General features: G+C 32.8%; 1 protein-coding gene across 1 annotated transcript; it reads left to right on the top strand.

The window, feature by feature from the left end:
* The first annotated feature begins 6613 nt into the window (after positions 1 to 6613).
* On the top strand, positions 6614 to 8641 carry LOC131595163 (isoflavone 2'-hydroxylase-like). Its single transcript, XM_058867448.1, has 2 exons — positions 6614 to 7612; positions 7726 to 8641. Exons 1-2 carry the CDS (start codon positions 7214 to 7216, stop codon positions 7966 to 7968), a joined length of 642 nt encoding a protein of 213 aa, XP_058723431.1. The 5' UTR covers positions 6614 to 7213; the 3' UTR covers positions 7969 to 8641.
* The last annotated feature ends 15801 nt before the right edge of the window (positions 8642 to 24442 follow it).

Raw genomic sequence — 24442 nt, 5'->3', positions numbered from 1 at the left:
CGCAAATGTAAAAAAAGGGATAAAATATGGGAAATTTTAGAAGCACGCATGGTGGATAAAAGATCCAAGGGGTGAGGTTAGAGTTTCTCTTTCTTTTTCTATATACACATACTTTGAATGGTTGAGTTTCTCTTCCATCTAATCTCATTTTGCCAATTTTAAAAAGGGATCCATGACATACTAGGAAACAAAAGTATAGATGGAATATGAAAATCAGTTAGTCATTATTTAAAAGAAATGATATACTATTTTATTTTAATGTATACTAGTAAAAAATTCGTCTGGATTCACCTCACATTTCTATCCAACCATCATTGGTAAAATTTGAATTCATTTTTCAATGGTTAACATTGACATAATTACAAATATATGCTAATAATATGCACTAATTTTTAAGCATTAATTAGTACTTATAATAAATTATACAACTGATTATCTAACTTCAATTATATAAAACAGCAGCAAGAGAAATATTTAAAAGATTGACATTAAAATGAATAGTCTACAACTGATATCTCTCAGATATGTTTACATCTACCCGTGAATCCTGATGAGTTAACAAAACTCAGTTGAATCCAGATGGCTTAATTTTAAAACTACATATTTGAATAAAATCATTTTTTCAATTCAAATAACATTACTTGTTAGATATTACTCCATTTTTCCAAACCTAAAATTTATAACAGCTTCCCGTCAAATATCAGTTATAAATCCTTCTTATTATATCATACTTACAATTTTTACAAACCTACAATATATGACAGCTCTTCGTTAAATTTCAGTTCTAAATGAATATCTACACTCCATTATATCTTGAAATTTCAGTTCTAAATGAATATCTACACTCCATTGCATCTTGAAATTTCAGTTCCAAAAGAATATTTTCTCTATTTTTTTGTCTAGGAGAATTTCAGAATAGAAGTTTAACTCTACAAATTTTTTGTAAATTTTAAAATATTTGATATCTCATTGAATAATTTTAAATAAAAATATAATAAATTTTCTTTAAAATGTAACTAATAATAATAATTTTAAATTTATATAAATTTTAGTATGCTTGATAATAATATATATGATAATAATTAAAAATTAAATTAATTGTTTATAATAACTTCTTAGAGATACTTTTGAAAATCAACATATTTTCACTCTTAAAATTATGCTTAAATATGTGTTTTTCATTAGAAAATTGTATTTTTCATATCATATTTTTCTCATGTTTTTTATTAAAACAAATATTTACATCAATTTTTAGTATAAATATTATTATTTTATCATTAAAAATTATAATTTACTTAGGTATATAATTAATTCTTATAAAAGATAAAATATGTACTATTTTCTCTTATAATAATCACCCGTAATATTTTTCTCATATTTAATAAAATAATTAATAAATTTAATAGATTTATTTTATTTAGTAATCTTTCAAAAATATTAATTATATTAATAATTATAACTTTAATTTGCATATTTTTAAGACCATAGTATGACATGAAATATTAAAATTTGATTTGTAACTTTGATTTACATATTTACATAATTAAATTTTAAATTAGTGTAACAAAATTAGGGTGATTAATAAATAGGAAGTAAATGTAATCTTTTATGGGTGACAAAACGGGTTGTGGGCCGTCGGCCCGGTCCGCGCAACCGCCATAAAGTGGCGGGTTGAGATTTTGGATCCTCCTCTCACCAAAACCTGCCGACTACCAATGTTCGCCCCACCAAAACTTACCACCCGACAAAGTCCGCCTCGCCTATTCGTTCAATCTATTCCGCCTTAAGTCCGCATTTTTTTAGTTAATTCTAATAATTTCAATTCTTGATGATTTAATTTATACATCTATTTATAAATATATGCAACATTTTTTTAAATAAAATTTGGTAAAGAGATGTCACAACAAACCATCAACAAGTGTTGCAAAGTATTTCATCTATCTCACAACAAACATCGTTTAATTTTGATTTTGAAACTGCAATTTAAGGTTTTTGTTTTACAATTAATTTTTACATTCAACACAATTTAGTCTTAAATAAACTTAGTCTGAATTATTAGATTTGAAGCTAAAACATCTAAAATGAAATATATCTTATACCTTAGCGACATAAAAAAATCTAAGTTACAAACTAACTTTGATGAAAATCCCAAAATCACCACTGAAAATGTCTATGCATCAAGGGAGAAAGTTTCTTGTTCAGTTTGTCTCCAGGTTGGTTTTTTCCACTTTTTCTTGTAAATATGTTTATAGTGCTTACCTATACGTAGAGCTGTTAAAATGGGCTATCCGGCCCTAAACGAGTCGGCCTTAGCGAGCCCTGAACTTTTTAGGATTGGGCCAAAAAAACTAGCCCTAAACGAGTCGGCCTTAGCGGGCCCTGAACTTTTTAGGATTGGGCCAAAAAAACCCTTTGTAATATAGGCTCGAAATTTACTATCAGTGTCCGACCCTAGATGAGCTTCGGGCTACCCAGCCCTAAATGAGTTTTTTATTTAAAAACATTAAAATAAAAACTCCATAATATTTATTATAAATAAAATTACAAATTATGTTATTTTAAACATAATACATTTTTAAGTACTATATTATCTCTTATAAATACTATAATATGTTTCTAAATATAATATATGTCTAAATTGTATAAAATAATACTTGAATATTTATTATAAGAGAAAAAATAATATAATATGATGAAAAAGGTTGATTATATTAATGTATAATATTTAAAAGAGAATGATTGAATAAAATAGAGATAAAATTTAGTGAAGTGAGAAAAATCAATATGCTATTTTAGAGTAAAATAATATAAATATTAATGAGTAGCGGTCTTTTTAGGGCTGGGCTAAAAAGACCCTAAAAAATATGGGTTCTAATTTTAAGGCCCAAGTTCTGTGATTTTTTGGGCCTGGCAGGCCGACCCATATGGACTGGTCAATATTGACTGCTCTACCTTATTACCTATATGACATGAATAACAAAGTGTTATTTTGTGTTTGGATTTTGAATTTAATATTGACATTTTCTTATTATTGGTACATATGCAAAACTTTTAACTTGGAGAGACTTTTAGCTGTTTACCTCATTGTCATCACATGTTTCACCAACCTTGCATAGATCTGTGGCTCTTAAGACATGGTTGTTGCCCATTATGCAGTAGGGATATGTAATTTTGTAGATCAAAATTGAAAAGAGTTTTTTTTTTAATTTTGTTTGAGGTAATTTAATTCTAGGACTTACTTACAGTTAGAATATAACTATTGAGAGGTAATGCAGTAAATGTTGTATATGAATATTATGATCATATGAATATACGGCTACTTTTTGGCTTGTCCCATTCTTCTTTGTTCTGATAATCTATTTTATCTTTGGTTTTCTAAACAAAGAACATGAAACAATTTATTGTGGGGATTTTGTATATTGAGATATGTAATTATTGAGAAAGTTACTTGTGTTGCGACTATTGTGGGGTATTGATTATTGTGATAGTAAATGTACAATATTATATTTTTTTACACGTTATTAACAATTTGCGGGAGTTTTTAACCTCCAAAAACAAAACCATGTTGGTTCAGATTTTAACATGTCATGCCACGTACGCAAAAGTTAACATTTTTCACAAAATTTAACGGAAAGGACTAATTAGACTAACAGAACAATTTTTAAGGTATTAAAATGTAATATTTATTAGATAAGGGACTAAAGTGAAAATTGAAATTAAGTTAAAATACTTTACCAAAGTCAAAAATATAACATAAATATTAGGATGTCTTGCCGACATAACTTAAATTCCGTTTACACTATATAAAGTAAATTGATTAATCTATTAATTATTCTCATAAATATTTAATTCATAATAAAATATATTAAATAAAATTCATGCGATGCAAATGAATAATATAAATTAAAAATAACAATATTTTATTAAATAAATTATTAATTTTTTAAATTTTTATAAAATTAGAAAATAATTGTAATCTCTAACCCTCTCTTATTATTATATTAATTATAAGTACTCATAATCTTTTTTATATATTAAAAAAATCAATAAATTTAATAGATATGAATTAGAAATAATTTAAAGTTCGTGTGTAATATCAAATACGATATTTATGAAATGTATAATTGGTAATATTTAATATGAGTTTATTATTGGTAGTAAATCAAAATACTTTTTTTATATGAGTAAATGAATTATAATTGATATTAATTTTCATTATTAACTCAAAATAAAATTATTTATAATATCAAAATGATATTAATTAGGGAAATGCTAACGAGTGCTTCAGGGGCACTTGTTAAGAGTTTAAAACGGAAAGCAATACTTATATTTAATGTTTTAAAAATGGAAATAACTGACTTTTTTAAATAATAACAAATTTGTTTTATTAAAATTATTTGTATTCAATGTATTAGATATTGAAATAAGTCATTTATTTAAGGAATTTTTTTTTATATAGAATGCTTAAAGAGTATCTTGGGACACTCGTTAGCATGACCCTATTAATTATACTAATTACATATATGATTAAATAATTTTAAAGTACCCATTTAAATTGGTATTAACGCCAGTTATGTAAAGTTAATGTAATAAGTAGTAGTAAATTAAAATTGGTATCAAATTAGTTGTACTAATGTGTAATACAATTATATAATTTAATGTAGTCACTTGATATTCTAGTTTTTTAAATAATAAAGTCTTAAGTTATATTAGTAATAATATTTTCTAAAATTTGTTAAGAATTTGTAGAAATATATGTAAAAATAATGTTTTAATAAATTATAGAATAAAAAAGAGTAATAATAACCCATATATTTAATTACTTAAAAAATATAAAATTTCAAATAATTATAGTCAAATGTACTTTAAAAAGATAATATTTATACATGTTTCATTTTCGGATACAAATCTTCTATTAGCTGTTTGTGTCAGGTTGCTCAATCAGCACTAATATGATGTGCATTGACTTGACGCGTTATGGTTTTTCAAAAATCCTTTTTCACCCGGCACCGCAGCGCCAACAAATTCAAATGATCGCATCATATGTATTTGATGGCTTTCAAAAGCGAGTCACTTTGTGCAAACTTACTTGAAACCGGGATGCCCCATACCACCTACATCACTGGAATGGACGCTTCATCATACGGTAGATGCCGAGACGTGGCCAAATGTTTTTGTTAATAGGATGCACGAATTCGAAAGATTGAACAACACCGAAAAAGAATCAAATAAGGAAAAGTCTAAATTGGAACCCCCAATAGATTTAGCCGACGACAGTTCGTTTGATGTATTTTCTCGTTTCAAAGTGTAATATATGCACTCTTTAACATTGCGATATAATCAATTTTTGCCAATTATAACATTGCACTCTTTATTTTTGTCAATTATAATCAATTTTCCTTCTATTGCTACTGCTATCTAATGTTCTGTTAAAAAAACTATAGATGTATCCACGGAAGGCTCTAATTTTAAAAATTATGGGTTTTTTCCGTAGGTACATCTACGGAAACAAAATATCTAAGATCCTTCTATGGATATACCTACGGAACGTTCGGCGACAGAGAATGTGTAGTCCATATTCACCTAGGTCTTCTATAAATTTGGGGTTTCTAATGTTGTATTTCACACAAACACAAAAATATCTTAATATGAGTACAACATCCGTTGGCATGTCGCAAGTGTCTCCTACTTCGACGGCAGAACACCTGGGCGGACGATCAAAGTGCAAGAATACACCTCGCTCGAAGATATCATCGACGAAATCCAATACCGCCTACCTTACGGTGACAAATGGAAGGTTGTGAAGCTTGAGCATCGGTCACCTTCATTTGACAAGCGAATGTTTTGGCGATGTGGCGAACGTATGAAGGTTTCGAAGAGAAAATTTCCTCGAGTTCGTAGCAACGGTCCTAAGAACGGTCGAGCAAATCTTAGAGATGTGCAAGGGTCAATCGGGCTATTGATATGCAATATTTAATTTTCTGTTGGAATTATTGATGTAATGCCGATTTTAATCAATGAATGTTGTTTTTTCGTTACAAATGTTGTTTTTCTAGTTTACTTGTGATGAGTTTATTCCGTATATGTACCTACAGAGTGTTCCATATGTGCATCTACGGAACATTTTTACGCAAATGTTAAAAAGAATATTTTCAAAAGTATATCTACGAAAACAAAGAGACAACTTTGAAAGTATACATGATGAATAAGAGACCCAAAGAGTGGTGTTAGAGTTTCTCTTTTAAAATTGTGTGTCATATCTATTTACTATTCAAATAAAAGTTCATATATTATATAAACCATTTAAAAAGTGAAAAATGTCAAATGTGAAAATTCATTCTCTTGTTGGAACTTTAAAACTTAATTTGAAAAAGATTCCAACACTAATGCATTTTAAAATACATTTTTAAACAAAATTCATCCTCTAGTTCATTATTTCAGCAACTAACTTTCTATCATATTTCCCCCATTTGTTGTGTATTTGAAAATACGTTTTTGAACACCTTACTAAAACACGTTTTTTAATTTCTTTTATTGTAAAATTCTCTTTCCAAATGTGAAAACAAAACTGAACTATTACATGAATAATGTATTACTATTCTATACACTAAGATGTTGATAAGGTGCCAGATTTTGTGGTGGGAGTAGCATGTCTCTTTTCCTATATAGACCTCAAAATCCACATACTCCCAAGTTTGTTACTAACCATATCATATCAATGTTTCCCTTGTTGAACTACTCTCTTCTTTTCTTGATATTCATTCTTACCTACAAACTTATTTTTAAAACCAGAAACAAATTCAGAAACCTTCCACCAGGTCCAACCTCTCTCCCCATAATTGGCAACCTCCACCTCCTAAAACCTCCACTCCACCGCACTTTCCAACGTATTTCACAAAAATACGGCAACATCTTTTCCCTAAGGTTCGGTTCCCGCCTCGTAGTCGTCGTTTCATCAAACTCCGCATTCCAAGAATGTTTCACCAAAAACGACCTCGTCTTAGCCAACCTGCCACATTCTCTTGCCGGAAAACATATTTTCTACAACTGCACCACCATTGGAACATGCTCCTATAGTGAACACTGGCAGAATCTCCGTCGTATCAGTACTCAAGATCTTCTTTCGACACAATGAGTACTTTCTTTCGAATCTATCCGAAGGGATGAAACCAATAGGTTGATACATAAATTGGCCAAGGACTACTCCTCCGGCATGAAATTTGAACAAGTGGAACTAAGTTCTATGCTTCATAACATAATGTACAACCACTTGATGAGAATGATCTTTGGAAAGAGATACTACGGCGAAGAAACTGACGCGAAGGATGCGAAGGAAGCTAAGGAATTTAGGGAGACAGTTGCGGAGTTACTAAAATTTGCAGGGGTTACAAATAAAGCAGACTATTTGCCATTTTTAAGGTGGTTTGATTATCAAAACTTGGAAAAGAAATTACAGAATATCAGCAACAAATTTGACGCAATCTTGAGTTCACTCATTCATGAGAGTCGTAGTAGGATGCAGAAAGTGAATACCATGATCGATCATCTCCTCAAACTTCAAGAATCACAGCCTGAGTATTACACCGATGAGATCATCAAAGGACTTGTTTTGGTAAGGATATTGTTATTAGCACGGACACAGAGACACCAGACACAACACAGACACGCTGACATGCCTTATATAAATGTAAACTATTTCATATTGATTATTTACATGTTCTATAGTCTATGCTCTTTGCAGGAACAAACACTTCGACTGTAACATTAGAGTGGACAATGTCTAACTTATTAAACCATCCAGAGGTGTTAAAAAAAGCAAAAGATGAAATAGATACTTCTATAGGACAAGATCGTTTGTTGAATGAGACAGACCTTCCGAAACTTGTTTACCTTAAGAAGGTTGTTCTAGAGACACTTCGGTTGTATACCAGCTTTTACACTAAATTTTACACCTACATGCTACTTTGACACTAAATTTTACCTTACATGCTACTTTGACACTAAATTTTACACCTACACCAGCTTTTATACTAAAAATACATACTAATTGTTTTTATAATAGTTTTTTGTTTCATTTTGAAATCTGTGCATCACTAAGTTAATGATATACATACGGTGTAATTACTATACGGTGTAGAAAATAGATGTAAGCATAGCATAACTCATAAGGTAAATAACTTTGATGTTATAAACACTGAAAAATCTTTTCAAACGGGGTGTACTCAAGAGTGTGTTTGATGGAGTATTTTAATGAGGTAATGTAATGTTTTGAGGGAATTTAAAATGATTTGCACAAAATTTATTGTTTGGATACAAAAATGAAGAATTGTTAAAATGATGGAAATTTGTGGAGTATTTTATCTAATTTAAATTTAATATTTTGAAATGACACCAAAAATCAAAGAATTTGAAATTACTCTCATACTAAATAGAATGTATTTGTTACTATTATTTCTTCAAATTTTACAAATTAGTCCTCATATTTTTCAAAATTAAAAAATTGACCCCAAAAAATTGCAAATTGGTCCTTAATAATTTTTAAAATTTACAATTTGGTTCTTCAAATTTTTAAAAATTGCAAATTGGTCCCTACTTTTTTAATTTTGTCCAAAAAATTTAAATTTTATAAAAAATGACCCCAAAAATCTAACAATGAATTATCTTAATACTTCATCCAAACAAAATAATTTAAAAATGAATAGATTTCAATTGAATCATTTAAATTGCTTTGAATTTTAAATTCCTTTAAAATTTCTAATTACCTCATCCAAACACACTCTAATGGAAATTTAAAATCCTTAAGTAGAGATAAAGTAAGAAAACATATAAGCACTTGAAGTTGTTAAAGCACCTAGGATATTGTCGGAAGGCGTCTGAGCCGCAGGGAGGCGGTTCGGCGGAGGTGGGAGGTGATCGTCAAAAATCGGAGCCACGTGGTGGCGGACAACGGTTGTCGGGTGTCGGCCTACAATCTAGCCGCATGGTGGTAGACGCTAGTCGTTGGGTGTTGGGTGGCAGTGCCAAGCCAAGGCCGCACGATGGTGGGCCGGAGATCGAGTTGGCGGTGAGCGATGGTCGAGTTCTTGTCAGAGGCGCCACTTGGCTGACTGTAGATGACCTATGGAGTGTGGCGCCAATAGTCGCGTGTTTTGGGCATAGTCATTTTAGTCAAGGACTCGTTCGTTGATGAGTTATGTTTTGGGCTTGTTATAGATATGTTGTATTTCAGCAATTATAAATATGTATCTCTTGCATTTTTATTAGAGAATTTCTTTGCCAACCTCCCAACTCTCTAGCCCACCCCTGGTGAAAAACCCAAACTACCCTTGACTTCGGAAGTTCATTTCCGAAATGCAAGAAAAAGGTGTTTTCGGAGATGCATCTCCGAAAACGCCTTTTTTTTTGAAAAAATTGTCTTGTTTCGGAAGTTCATTTCCGAAAACAGCATTTCGGAAATGAACTTCCAAAATAATGCGCGTTTTACAGATTAAGCAAAACAGCCCCCCTCCCCCTAATCATTTACCCTAATCATCATCAAACACTTCCAAAGGAGAAATCTCTGCAAAAAATCTGCAAAAGCAAGTGTGAAGTAGCCAAATTCTTCTTCCAAACTCAACCAAACTCATCATCAAACACTAATTGGTAAGTTTATCATTGTTTTTTCAAGTTTTAGATCTATTTGATTAAACTATATTAGGGTGTTTAGAAACTGAAAAAATCACATTAAGATAGGTTAGTACTGATATTAGGATGTTTAGTAGGCATAAAAATGGTTTTGGTTTAGGTTTTTGGGGTCTGCCATTGGAGGTTGGATTGAAGCTCTGCGCAGGGGTGTTTCGGAAGTTCATTTCCGAAAACACCTCCATCCCAGTTTTCGGAAATGAACTTCCGAACTGTATCAGAAGTGCATTTTTTTTGTTTTTTATTTTGTCTCGCATATTAATCGATTTCGATTGTTTACAGGAACATGTCAGGCAACCAACCAGCACGCATCAGACAGGGTAGGGAGACCCAGACTGCGTCGACTAGACGCGAGCGGGCGGCGGCGCAGCTGGCGTCGACACAGGGACAGGGGCGGGGCCGGGGACGCCGTGTGCGAGTACCCGAGGACGTGGGAGAGGGTACATCTGGTTCAGGATCTAGGAGTCGGCTGGCTCGGGCATCTTCTTCCCGCCAGCGCGAGGAGGAGGAGGAGGAGGAGGTGGCGGCAGTGACTTACCACGAGCCGGAGGGGGTACCGGATGTTGACCCTCCAGCCGGGGAGGAAGATGAGCAGGAGGACGGCTATCCGGGAGGGCCCTTTGACACTTTCGTGCTGATTCACTACCACGATCACGTCGCTCGGCGGATCTGGGAGGGAGAGGTATTTTTTTTAATTTAACCGTTTATTTGTCACCATTTTTTATAATTTAACCGTTTATTTGTCGCTTATTTAATATATGTCGCTTATTTGTTTTTTTTTGTAACAGGAGAGAGAGCCGCTGAAAATGGTGAACCACGCCCGCAAGATTTTCAGTCTGTTTAAACCAGCAGCTGAGTGGTTTAATGACCATGTGCGAGGTTCAGGGCTCAGCGGGCTCTGCATGACGGGGTACACCACCATCAGCACCGGCATGCAGGGGGCATTTGTGGAGCGCTGGCACAAGGAGACGTCCTCTTTCCACTTGCCGGTTGGGGAGATGACGATCACTTTGCACGACATGCAGTGTCTTCTCCACCTGCCGATTAGGGGGCCGCTGTTGACCCACTCCAAGATCCAGAGGGTGGAGGCCATTGAGTGGATGATGCTCTACTTGGGCATGGAGCACGAGGTTGCTCACTATGGGTGCGCCACGACTTCTGGGCCTCATGTCCGGTTCACCATACTGAGCACTTATTTTGACCACCATCTGGACGCGGCTGCCGATGCTGAGGGTGAGGGTAACGAGCTGTTCACAGAGTATCACCGCGGCTGCGCTCTCCGGTGCTGGTACATGCATGTGGTAGGCGCTGCATGCTTTGTGGACAAGAGTGCCAGGTACGTCGACGTGACCTACCTCCGCTACTTCATGGACCTGGATACCGTTCACCAGTGGAACTGGGGGGCAGCTACTCTGGCATACCTCTACCAGAAGCTGAATGAGGCCTCCAACTGGAGGACGATGCAGTTGGTCGGATCCTGCACACTACTTACGGTACGTTTTATTTTAACATATTATCGTATTTATTTATTTATTTATATTTCGTATTTATTTTTAATACATTATCGTGTTTGTGTTTCAGAGCTGGATCATTTCCTACTTCTCCCGCATCCACGGCTTCCACATCGATCCTGCGTACGTTGACGCCATGCCCAGGGCCGCCAGATACGCTCTCCAGAGGGGGAACGATGCGGTGGGACCATACCGTTTGTACCTGGACCGCACGATGCACGACGACGTCACCTGGAGGCCGTTCGTCGACTACGCTCAGATTGTCCCCTTTGATGGCATTGCTCTATATTCAGGCTGGTTGGCATGCGGGACCGGCATCATGGTCCGGTATCTCCCTGAGCGGTGCATGCGTCAGTTCGGATTTGTGCAGCGGATACCCAGGTCACCCTTTGAGGCAGCTCCCGACACAGTGACCCGAGTGCAGCTCACTGCCATATGGGAGGACTGGCAGCATCATGTGGTACCGCAGGAGTACCGTCTCACTCGGGTCACACAGGACTGGCACAGTGAGGAGGGGTACGTCACATGGTTCTACCGGGTGTCCCATCCTCTACTGAGACCCGACGTTCCCGGCGCTCCTAGGCCAGCACATGAGGAGATCCTGGAGAACCAGCAGGCCGAGGATGACCACGCCATTGATCTCCTGCCGATCTGCCAGCGGATAGAGATGCTTGGGCGGGACGCCTTGGATCGGGGTGTTGTTCTTCAGGGCGGTCCAGATGCAGTCTCCGTGATGGAGGCGATCGTCACTGATGCGGGCCGTGCGGCGGGGTACAGGCGGCAGAGGAGGGCTCAGGGTGAGAGGGTTAGGCACACCCAGTAGTGGTCGGGTTTATTTATTTTTTGTTTTCGGATTGTATATTGCGCACACTATTATTATTTGGTTCGGCTTGTATATATTATTTGGATTTTATTTATCGTATTGGTATTTTCTGTTTATATGTCGCTTATTTTATTTGGCGTTTGCGTTTAATTAAAATGCGAGACTGTTTAAGAAAAAACATAAAAAAAAAACACAGTTTCTGCATAATTCGGAAATGAACTTCCGAATTCACCCATGAGGTGTTTTCGGAAGTTCCTCTCCGAAGACACCCCCCATGAGGTGTTTTCGGAGATGCACTTCCGAATTATGGAAATTTTTTTTTAAAAAAAGCGCTTCGGAAGTTCATTTCCGAAGCAGGGGTATTTTCGGATTTTCGCTGGGGGTGACCCCCATAGGGAGGTGGCTAAAGAAATTTTCTTTTATTATTACAACCTTTAGAACTTTACCGCTGCAAACAATGGGAAGAGGTAGCAATTCTAGTAAAGGAATACTTATTGAGACAAGAGATGAGAGAATTGTTTGTAGTGTGTTTGGATGAGGGAATTAAGAATTTTTAAAGAATTTAAAATTCAAAGCAATTCAAATGATTCAATTGAAATTCATTCAATTTTAAATTCTTTTGTTTGGATGAAGTATTAAAATGATTCATTGTTAAATATTTTGGTCATTTTATCAATTTTAAAACTTTTGGGCCAAATTTGAAATATAAAAAATAGGAACTAATTTGCAATTTTTGAAAATTTTAAGGGACCATTTTGTAAATTTGGAAAATTATTAGGGACTTATTTGCAATTTTATGAAAAAATTTGGGATAAATTTATAACTGTAATAAAATATAAGGACCATTTTGCAAATTTAGAAAAATTTAATAATAAATAATTTAACACTCAAGTTATGAAGCAATTTCATATTCTTTACTTTTTGGTGTCATTTGAAATTCTTTAAATTTAACTTGAATAAAATACTTCATAAATTTACATCATTTTAACAATTCTCCATATTTTTCATCCAAACAATGGATTTTGGTCAAATCATTTTCAATTTCCTCAAAAAATTACTTTCCTACATTAAAATGCTTCATCCAAACACACTATTAGAGTATCTAAGGGAATTAAGAAACACTTCTAAACACATTGGATTTATGTGATTCATATATAGAGAATTGGAGAAATTGAAAAACACTTGGGTGGAAAATAGGATTTGTTCTTGAGAACTTTTGTGACTATTTTCTTGTAATTTATTTGTAACAATTTTTGAATGTATAGTAAATCGGAGAGCTATTATCTCCCTTAGGTTAGATCGTTTGATAGAACTATGTAAACAAGTTATTGTGTTTCTTGTCTTTATTTTATCTTCTTCTACCAAGTAAAACTGCTATCTTGTTACATAGTGAGTCATTTTTGCTAAATGACATTTATTTTGGTTGACATTGTTCTTTTTCACAACACATCAAATTTCTTGGTGTGATTGAACCATTCCATTTCACAACAAGTGGCGTCCATCATGGGACATAGGGATTTTGTTTAGAAATGAACACCATGGGTTCTAAATGGCACATTGAGAGGGTTTTTTTGGAGACAACGATTTTGTGAAACAACAACTCAACTCATTTTGAATGGTAGAGAAAAAATCCATAATGGAGTAGTTGACAAAATTTCACAAGATCATTGATGATTTGGAGAATATTAAAGTGAAAATTGAAGATTATGACAAGGATCTACTCTTGTTAAGTTCATTACCTATTTTCTTTGATCACTTTAAAGATGCATTTCTTTATGGTAAGAAAAATACTTTTACTTTGGGTGAAGTCCAAATGGCTATAAGATCAAAATATTTTTCAAAGATGAAACATTTGAAGATTGACGATAATGGTGAAGGCTTGAGTATCTCAAGAGAATTAAGTAAGTGTAAAGGGATATCTAAATCAAAGAGGTTTGACAAGTCAAGGGTATAATGTCTCACTTATAAACAAATCTGTCACTTCATAAAATAATATTGTCTAGAGATGATGGGCAATGATGATTTTGTTCAGATTGCAATTGCCTTCGATGAGAATAGTTATGAGAGTACTAGCGCATTAGTGGTATCGAGTTTGAAGAATGAAGCCAAATGAGTCAAAAACTCAGGTTGCTTATCACATGCATACAAAAAAATGAATATTGTGAGACTTTGAAGTTGGAGCATGCTGGAAGAATTTACCTTGGTGACAATAAGGCTTGCAAGGTTCATGGTATTGGTGCTGTCAGACTTAAATTATTCGATGGTCGTAATTTTCTTCTTTACAACATGAGGTTTGTTCTAGAGATTAAGAGATATTTGTTATCCATAAGCATGTTTGATGACCTAGACTATTGCACTAGAGTAAAACATGAGGCGTTGAAGATTTTGCATGGTGAAGTGATTATAGCTAAAGGTCTAAAATATGTGGTTTATATATTTTATAAGGTTCCAATATTGTTGTTCATTCATCATCTACTAGTTAGACTTTCATGACAAGAACAAGTTTTGGGATTTGAGGTCAAGGCATGATGGATGTATAAAGATTGTTTAAAAGCACTTTAATGAATTTTGAAGAAGACAAGAGATAAAAATGCATGTGGCCATTGAGGAGTTTCTGAAGAAAGGCCAGTGCTAAAGTGACTTACTTGATAGGCAGATGTTCATTTATAGGAATAGACTTCAAAATAGATATGGAGGTTTGGCGCAGGAAGATTGTAACCTACTCTATTTTAAAGGTTTCCAAAACATTGCCTATTGTACAAATCAAGCTAATTCAGCTTGTTGGTAACCATGTGGAATTTGTTTTCAATGGCTATCTAAGAGTTATGAAGGGTTATGAGTTGTTGAGAATGAAACTTGGAGGATCGAAGTTCATAAATCGCAAATGCATTACTTTTTAATGAGTCTTGTTAGGGGAAGAAGAGTAAAAATCTTGGGATTAAGCTTTTGAAAACTATGGCGGTGAAAAATCAGTTTGAGGTGGAGATTCCTATTATTTATACTAGTACTAGTGAGGTAACAATTACAAAGGCATGTGATAATCATTTGACTCGTGATAAGTTAAGGAGGGAGATTATACCATCTCAAAGGGATAATTATGTGAGTATTGTGTGTTATGATTTGAATGTGGCTGAAGGATTGCAAAACTCAAAACAAGGACCTTCAAGGAGACATTCGAAAATAGGTGGAGTCAAAGATTGTTGAAGAATCATACTTGTGGGCTTGTTAGACTATTGAAACATACACAAGTGGTTGGGAGAAAGTGGATGTAAGTGGAAAGCTAAAGGTTCAAGTGAGACTTAAATTTCATAAAAAATATTCAATAGATGTTGAATTGACATAGAGTAGTAAGGTAGTTGATTGGTAAATTGGCATCACCACAGTTTCAAGACAAAAGAAAGATAATATATTTTGAGATTTCAGAAATCAAAAAGTCGTTAAAGTAGCTAAGATGTTGTCAGATACGTAGGAAGGCTTTCTGGCAGTGAAAGGAGGCGATAGCCAAAAATCAGCGGCGATGGATCCACACGACCGCAACATCCTTCACTTGGTTGGAAGCGGAAGTTCAAGTCTATCCGTGATGGTTTGGATTTCTGGTCATCCTATCCCATTTTCTCAGTTTGCATGTTTTGGGCTTCTATGTTTGGGTCAGTGGATTTGTTCGTTAATTGTTTGAGTTTTGGACTTGTTGTGGATCTGTTTGGTTTCATCAGTCTTAAATATGTATCTCTTATATTCTTGTTATCACAACCTTTAGAACTTTACAACTAAATAGAGGGAAGAGGTGACAATATTAGTAAGGGAAAAATCAGTGAGGCAAGGATTGAGGTAAACTTTTGGGGGTGTCTAAGAGGATTGAGAAACACTTCTAAACACCTTAACTTGTATGATTCATATATAGAAAGTTGGAGATATTAGGAAACACTTGGGTAGAAAATAATGTTTTTTTAAAACTTTGATGACTATTTTCTTGCAACTCATTTGTAATCTTTTGTAACAATATTTGGAAGTATAGTAAGTCGGAAAACTGCTGTCTCTCGCACAGAGTAGATCATTTGATCCAACTAGGTAAACAAGTTTTTATGTTTCTTGTATTTATTTTATCTTCTTCTGCCAAGTTAAATTGTTGTCTCATTTGAGGAAATTCCCTTGTTATTTTGGAAATTCCATCACATAATCCTCAAATCTTTCATGCGACTTCTTTTTGCTCTCATCTTGGCTCTTACATCCATAACGAATACTTTACACTGAGAAGTCAAGATCTCTCATAGTATAACTTTACAGTCCTAATAAGAAAGAAATCTATTTGAGAACATGTCACCTCACTCTTTTATGTGATAAAATGCTCATCTCTTTTCGAAATCCGTGTATCAGCTATAATAAGATCAAAAGCCAACGAAAACTCTAGGATGGATTTATCCTCCGCATTTCCCTCCCAATACCATACCCCACATGCACTATCGCAAAACCTCTTGTTACGCTTCCTACATGTCCATTTAGATCTCTTCCTTCAAAAATATTCTCTCCTTGAGGTATATTCTAAAATAAACCTTCTAGATTCTTCCAAAATTTTACTTTAAGGTCTTCTACTAACCCAACCTAAGGTGCCTAAACACTAACAATATTAAAGTTGTCTTGTTCCACTATAAATTTCACGATTATGATCTAATCTCCTTCTCTTTTCAGATCAATAATATCCTTATTCCACTAATTTTCTACAATAATTTCTACCCCATTTTTCAATCAAACTTTGTCGGTGTACCAAAACTTAAATCTCGAATTGTCCTATTTTTTTTGCCTTTTGACCATCCACTTAGTTCCTTGAATATAGTGAGTTGATAATCTTTGAGACGTCCGTACCTTTTCTGAGATGTTGATAATCCTTGATAAATGAGTACGAACGTCTGAGACGTTCCTTGATAATCTTTGAGACACTTCGAATATCCAACAACTCCACTATTTCTACCACAATATCCTCCAGAAGATTGTTCATACCAAATTATTGTATAATTTATTAAAGAATTCGGTAGTATTAATTTCATTTTTTAAAATTAATTACTAAAAAGAAGCCAACCAAACTTTTTTAGAAATTCGATGCACCTCTATATTTTAGGTTATTTTAAAAATCTAGTATAGAATCAAAGGGCTTCCAAAAATTATGGTTTTATATTGGATATTTAAAAAAATTGATATAAGAAAATACAAATTTTCTCAAAATTTATGATTTTATATGGGACGTTTGAAAATACTGGTATAAAATATCAAAATTTCTAAAAGTTTAATTTTATTTTTTATTTGAGGAGTAAAATAGTCATTGAAAAAAATATAGGGATGTTAGATATAATTTTAGGGGTGTCAGGTATAATTCTCATTGAAAAAGAAAATAAAGTGAAAAAAATTGATTGTATTTGGGTTAGGAAGAAGGACTTGTCATGGATTAAGCTTGGCCCAACCTACGGTGGGATTTATTGCGGGCTTGTTGGTTCAATGTTTTGGAGATTTTTGTCCTACCATCCCCTAATTATACATGACACCCCCTTTATTTTTGTATTGACCAAAATGTCCTTTCTCATTATTTACCTATCCCTAAATTAAAATTGGTTAAAAGAAACTTCTTTCTGATTGAAGTTGTAAATTTTGAAATATTCGGTAGTGGTAGCAAAAAATTTGATTCGAATATTTCTAGAATTGGTGAAAACTGTGCATTTTTACTATATTTTTAAAAATTCGTTGAGTTTTTATCAGATTTTTTAAAAATCTGGTGCATTTATACTGTATTTGCTGAAAAATCCAGTATTTTCAAGAAAAAAACCATTATTTTTTTCCAATTATTCTGAAAAACCCGAGAAGCAGCAAAATTACTGAATTTTTTATAGAAAATTCTGGTATACCTGGTTTTTAGCCTAGTGTGAAAAATCCCGTAGTTCAATTCATGATGCTTTATTTGTACACTCTTGAGTTGGATGGTTCCTATATAAATTTTATGCAGTTCTTCACCACTGACAATGTATGTTTTACTTGCATGTTTTGTTTTTAACTTGTACAAAATTTAATAGGATTTGAGTATCTCTAGCATAAATAATTCATTCTTCATATGTTGAAAATGATCGATATTTTCCCTCTCAGACTGACGTGTTGGCATGTGCACAATCCATTGGTATACAACATGGTATTATTGTTGTTACTGTTCGTTCTAATATTGCATATGAGATCAGATGGAGGAAAGATAAATTGATTATGCCAAATGGTAGCGGTTTGAAGGTAAAAGATAGGTGTGGAATTTACAATCATGAACTAGCTACAGAGTTAGATGGTCATCACATACTAGGTCATTTAAAACATAATGAAAGACAATTTGCGAATGATATGATAAAATACAATATGGCTCCTAGGTACACTATTGCTGCTTTGAAAGATAAATATCCAAAAAAAACTGACGAGTGTTACACAGGTGTATAACGCAAGATCTACATACAAGACGAGCAAGAGAGCTCTATTGTATGAAATGCAACATCTTTTGAGTCTAATTCACGATGAGAATATATGTATTTCTTCAGAAACATGGTCAAATCAAATGTTGTTGTTGATATATTTTGGACACAACTTGATTTAGTGAAGTTGTTGAACATATTTCATTTGGTGTTGATTTTTTATTGTACATACAAAACAAACAGGTATTGCCTTCCCTAAAAATATAAATTTTCCTTCCTTTGATTCTAGGAAGTTGTTGATTAAATTTCATACTGTGTTGATTATTGACTGTACGTACAAAAAAAAAACAGTTACCGCTTCTCACTACTTGAGATTGTTGGTGTTTTTTTTTTGACATGAGATTGTTGGTGTTATGTCAGTGAAGTTAACATTTTTGGTTGGATTCGCCTATTTGGAACATGAAAGTTAAGTTTGTAACTACTACAAATAACACGTTTCACCTCGGACGCGAAATGCATTTGACCTAGGCTACAAAAGTGAGGTAACGAAAGGCGTCATGAAAAGTATCAACTTTACCCCTCAGTTTTAAAACACCGAAGGGAAAATTTTATGCACATAGATTTGAAACCCACTTTATGCACTTTTAATATTTTCAAAACTAGTGTATCATACCTCTCGGTTTATCAATAACACCGAGGGATAAGATTTATATTTTTTTAAACTCGTTACAAGCTATATAATATTAATAAATTAATCGTTTACCCATAATATTACATAGTTTACACAAAATATTTCTGTATGTGTGTGTGTGTGTGTATATATATATATATATTTATTTATTTATAATAATTTTTGAATCTGATTCATTATCATCATTGTTGGTGAAGATCAGATGTTGGATCCTTGTTTCATTGAAATGTCGGGGAAGATAAAATGTTGGATGCAATATATTCTAGATCCCTTTTGCATTTATTTGTTTTTGATGTAAAATAAGAAAAGGGTTAGTTAAATGAATGAATATATGATTATTGAAGAATATTGTAAAAAAATGATTATTGAAGAACACAAACCTTAAACACAATTTATTTCTTCTCTTGCAATCCATTGTAGAGAACTTTACCAAATTTTTTACGCTTTAAAGTTTTCATGTTTTTTGTTTCATTAACAATTGTTGATATTCATAATACTTTTATAATGGATGCCTGTTATAAGTTTCACGCGGAGCACTAATGGAAGTGTCTTAAGTGTTGATACTCATGAAATGGACGACACGGAATAGTTTAAGGACGATGATCAATATCATCAATTATCATGCCAAAATTATACCCTCAGTTTTGTAAAAAACCGAGGTAAAAAATATTTACCCATCGGTTTCATTAGAAAACCAAGGTGTATAAGCTTTTTTTTAACATTACATTGTTTACACAGAATATTAAATTATATTGTTACAACAAATACAATGTTATCATAATAGCTTTTATTCTTGGAGAACAACACATCTTTGCTGTAATCCATATCCTGTCGGATACGTTTTGTGCTCATTATTTTAAAGTTCTATGAAATGCATGTAATCAACTTCTAAGGAGCTAGGACTTATCAGTTCCAAACATTTAAAATATTACATTGGTTACACATAATATTAAAAAAAAAAATCCAAATTCATCATCATTGCTACAATTCGAGATTTTGTTGCATATATCTTTTCAAAGGTTAAACAACCTTCTTTGTTTAATCCAGAAGCAGGAATGATTTTATGCACTTGCAATCTATCATAGGGAACTTTTCTAACATTCTTTAATAGAGAGTTTTTCCAAAAGTATAAAATCAACACCATTATGTGAGATAAATTGCAAGAGCAGAAAAAAATATTTTGTTCAAGGATAGAAGAACATTGAAGACTTTTCAGTCTTGCGATCCATCCCAAAGTTAGGATTAGGGTAAAATTTGTTTAACGATTGTTTTTATAGTAAAATCTTATTATTTTATCTCTTGGTTATTAAGAAAACCAAAAGATAGATCATTTAGCTTTCACTTATAAACAAATAAAAACATAAACTGCAATAGCTGGGATTCAAAGCATGTCCTGATATAGTTTTCCTCTCAGTTATATTAAAAACTGAGGGAATATGTTGCTTTTATTTTTATAAAAATAAAACATGGCACGCCTTGGCATAATACCTCAATTTTTTCTGGCTGAGGTGAAAGGTTCGTCATGAAATGTATTATTTGTAGTAGTGACCTTGGCATGATACCTCGGTCTCTGAAGTTAGGAGTTCGTCGCGAGTAGCTAGCTTGGGTGTTCAGGATCGTGACAAATGGAAGACGATTCATGATATGGATTACCCTATTTTTTCTTGAAACAATGTGATATTGGTCTTGCTTTTTAGGAACCTTAACATCACTTTCTTTCCACCACTGGTATCTCCATCTATGTATGCAAGTAGACATAAGCTTGTTGCAATTGGTTTGATTAACAACAACCATTGGGTTTAGGTGAAGTTGAAACCCGATTGTCCATTGTCTCCCGCCGTTGATCGCTGAAGACAGAATTACAGTGTGTTGAAGATGAACTTGGTGGTTCATCATTCTCAGTTCATACACAATGATAAAGACGAGAAAATAAGAATAAGCAATGAATGAAAAAACGTTTATATTTCTTACTGATACAAAGCAAAGCCTTAAGCTTTCACACAACATACAAGAGTTAGTTAGTTGATCTGTTAAGTTTTAACCCCTAACAATTTCCAGTAACCAACTTATACACACTACACTAACAGAGTTAAGCTTCTGTTACATTTTTCCCGCATAAGTAATAAACTCAATATATCTCTAACATCCCCCTCAAGCTCAATGGGAGTGAGATGCCGACACAACCTTGAGTTTGGCACGAAGATCTTGAAACGCCGTGGTTCCCAAGGGCTTGGTTAAGGTGTCAGCTAGCTGAGCGGCCGCAAGCACATGCTGAATCATGAGTTTCTTAGAGACAACTCTTTCTCTAACAAAATGGATGTCTAGTTCGATATGCTTATTACGGGCATGGAGAACCGGATTGTACGAAAGTAAAACATCACTAAGATTGTCACAAAGGAGAGTTGGTGTAGAGACAGGCACATTTAGCTCAGCAAGAATAAACTCTAACCACAAAAGCTCAAAAGTGGAGTGTGCAAGTGTCAATTCTTATAAACACAAATTCTACAAATTTTCGTACAAAAATGGATTTTCAAAATTTTGATGCATCCGAACTTATAACAAACCAACTCCTAATTTTTAATACATCCTCCAATCATCCTACAACTTTGGCTTCGCCTCCACCTACTCAATAGAATTGTTTGGTCGTGGTTATCGTGTCCCAATTCGTACACGATGTGGGACCGGTAGTCACTATTATAACGAAGATGACAAACAATAAGAAGAAAATTAATTTAGTTTTATATTTTTAAATTTTTTGTATTTTATAATAATATTTAATATTATATTTCAATTTTAATCTATTATATACCTATTTAAATTATTCTCATCAAATTTATTTATTTTTAATAAATTTATCAATTTAATTAAATTTTTATTAATTAGTATATTAAAATAATATTTCAAATTTACTAATTAATTTAATTAAATGTGGAAAAAAGGGATTAATCCAAGTTGGATAGCGGAATGACACTGTTCACCTAATAGGCTTCCGCCATCTTAAATGCTGGCATGATTATTTTAATTAAAAAAATGAAATCAGTGGCAGCTTGAGAAATTAATTTCAGGGGGAGGTATTTCAGGACAAAAATTTCAATAACATGGCATGGCAGCAGAGTCAAAAACTCTATTATCATCTCATATCACTCGATCTAGTCGTAGTATAAATTTTTCAATAACATGGCATGGCAGCAGAGTCAAAAAATGATCTAGACTTATAGCCTAGGCAAAGACTGCTGTGGTTGTGGCTATAAGTCATTGACCCGGCTTAGGCAGGTAAGAACTGTTATGGCTATCCATTAATAGTTACCATAAAGACCATATTAACCTCATTTAATTTTTAAATATTTGTTTTACTTTTATTTTTTATAAAAATTATTCATATTTATTCAATAATATAATATTATTAATGCCATTTTTTATTGTCACATACTTTTATGTAAATAAATCATTAAAAATACTATTAAAAATATGTGATTTATAAACAAAACAATAGTTTATCATTTAAACAATTAATTATGTTTTTTCCTTTACTAAAAAGAAAAATTATTAAAATAAAAATTATTTATTAAAAACATCGTATACCAAATAAATGATGTCACTAAAAAACTACTAAAATTTGATTTTTTTTTAATATTATTAATATAAAAAAAACAATTACAATACACCAATTACAATTTTAAGTTGTTTTTCCTGAAAATAAGTCACTAATGAATGATGTTGAGACCTATAATTTATACGTAGGAGTATTGTTTATGACTAATAAATTAGTTAAATTTAATTTTTTTTTCTATCTTTTAAATAAAAATTAGAATAATGATAATATATTAATTATAATTTATTAATGATTTTATAACATCTCATGTATTCTATACATTTAATTAATATAATGAGAATAATAAGAAGAAAAAAAGGATATATACACATAAAATAGTGTTACAAGGTTAACCAATGGTCACCATGTATCTTTTGTCAAATTAAACTTAAATTTTTTAAATAATTTGTATCACATAATAAAATGATATATTTTTATTGAATGACAATGTAAAGCAGTGCATGTCCATTAAACTATAGTAACATGACACCAAGGAGTCGAACTTAGTAACATGACGTTAGTATTTACGTATCTCGTTGACATGTCAAATGATTTGCGATTGATGTTAAATTTTTTGATTGACATTAAACTATAGTAACATGACACCAAGGAGTCGAACTTAGTAGCATGCATCTCCGATAACTCTTTACTGCATATTCGTATAACAAAATCCACCGTTGAATTGAAAGATATTATCATGTATATCATGTCCATAAAATTTAACATCAATTAGAAATCATTTGACATGTCAACAGATGCATAAAAATTAACATAAATCATGTCCATAAAATTTAACATAAATCAGAAATCATATGACAAGTCAACGAGATGTTTAAAAACGAACATCTTACAAAACTTCATGAAAACCGTTAATTTTTATTATTCTCTTTAACATATCAAATCATTTTTTACTTATGTGAAATTTTATACGTGTGATCTATATGATAATACCTTTTAATTCAACAATGAATTTTGTTATATGGACATGGGGTGAAGAGTTATCGGAGGTGTCATCTTACTAAGTTTGACACATTGGTGTCATTTAATCACGACCCTATATGAATCAGGATCAAATAATACCAAGGAGTCAAACTTAGTAACATGTGTAACACCCTTCTAAACCCCGTGAAATTAAATAAAAATTCAGAGTAAAACATAAAAACAAGGGTGCCACAATTAAAATAAATCAATTTATCATAAGTCATTTGTCATGCCACACTTAGGAACAAATCATCAAATTATCATAATCATGTTTCTACACAGCAGAACATTCTTCAACGGATAAGCATAACATCATCCATGCAATATCCCACAAAATTAATACAATAACAACAGAATAGAGTATCATCATAGACTCTAAACTAGCGTTCCCTAGTGCTACAATATCAGAGCATGACACCGACGCTATACTTAAACAAACTGGCCTATGAGCTATCATCACCAAAGCTAAAAGCCGCTACTCGCCAATTTGAAAATGTCAACAGTAAGGGTGAATTGTAACACCCGTATAATTTTACTATTAATTTAATTGGAATATTGAATTAATAATTAGAATTATAGGGATTTTGTGAAAATAATGAATAAATAATGGTTTATGGCATTTGGGCCATATGAAGAAATAGTAAAGATGGGGGTGTGGTTTAGTAAAACTTTCACTAATCTCAATATTATTATTTTTCATAAAATAATTGGGAATTGGGAAGAAAGAACGTG

The sequence above is a fragment of the Vicia villosa genome, linkage group LG4 (genome assembly GCF_029867415.1).
Source record: "Vicia villosa cultivar HV-30 ecotype Madison, WI linkage group LG4, Vvil1.0, whole genome shotgun sequence".
NCBI lineage: Eukaryota > Viridiplantae > Streptophyta > Magnoliopsida > Fabales > Fabaceae > Vicia > Vicia villosa.
This window is presented reverse-complemented; position numbering and strand designations above follow the sequence as displayed.

Bases quoted from the DNA above. Each gene is read 5' to 3' on its own strand.
- LOC131595163 (XM_058867448.1), top strand. From the start codon at position 7,214: ATGAAATTTGAACAAGTGGAACTAAGTTCTATGCTTCATAACATAATG. The intron at 7,613-7,725 runs GTAAGGATATTG...CATGTTCTATAG, and splicing joins TCATCAAAGGACTTGTTTTG to TCTATGCTCTTTGCAGGAAC.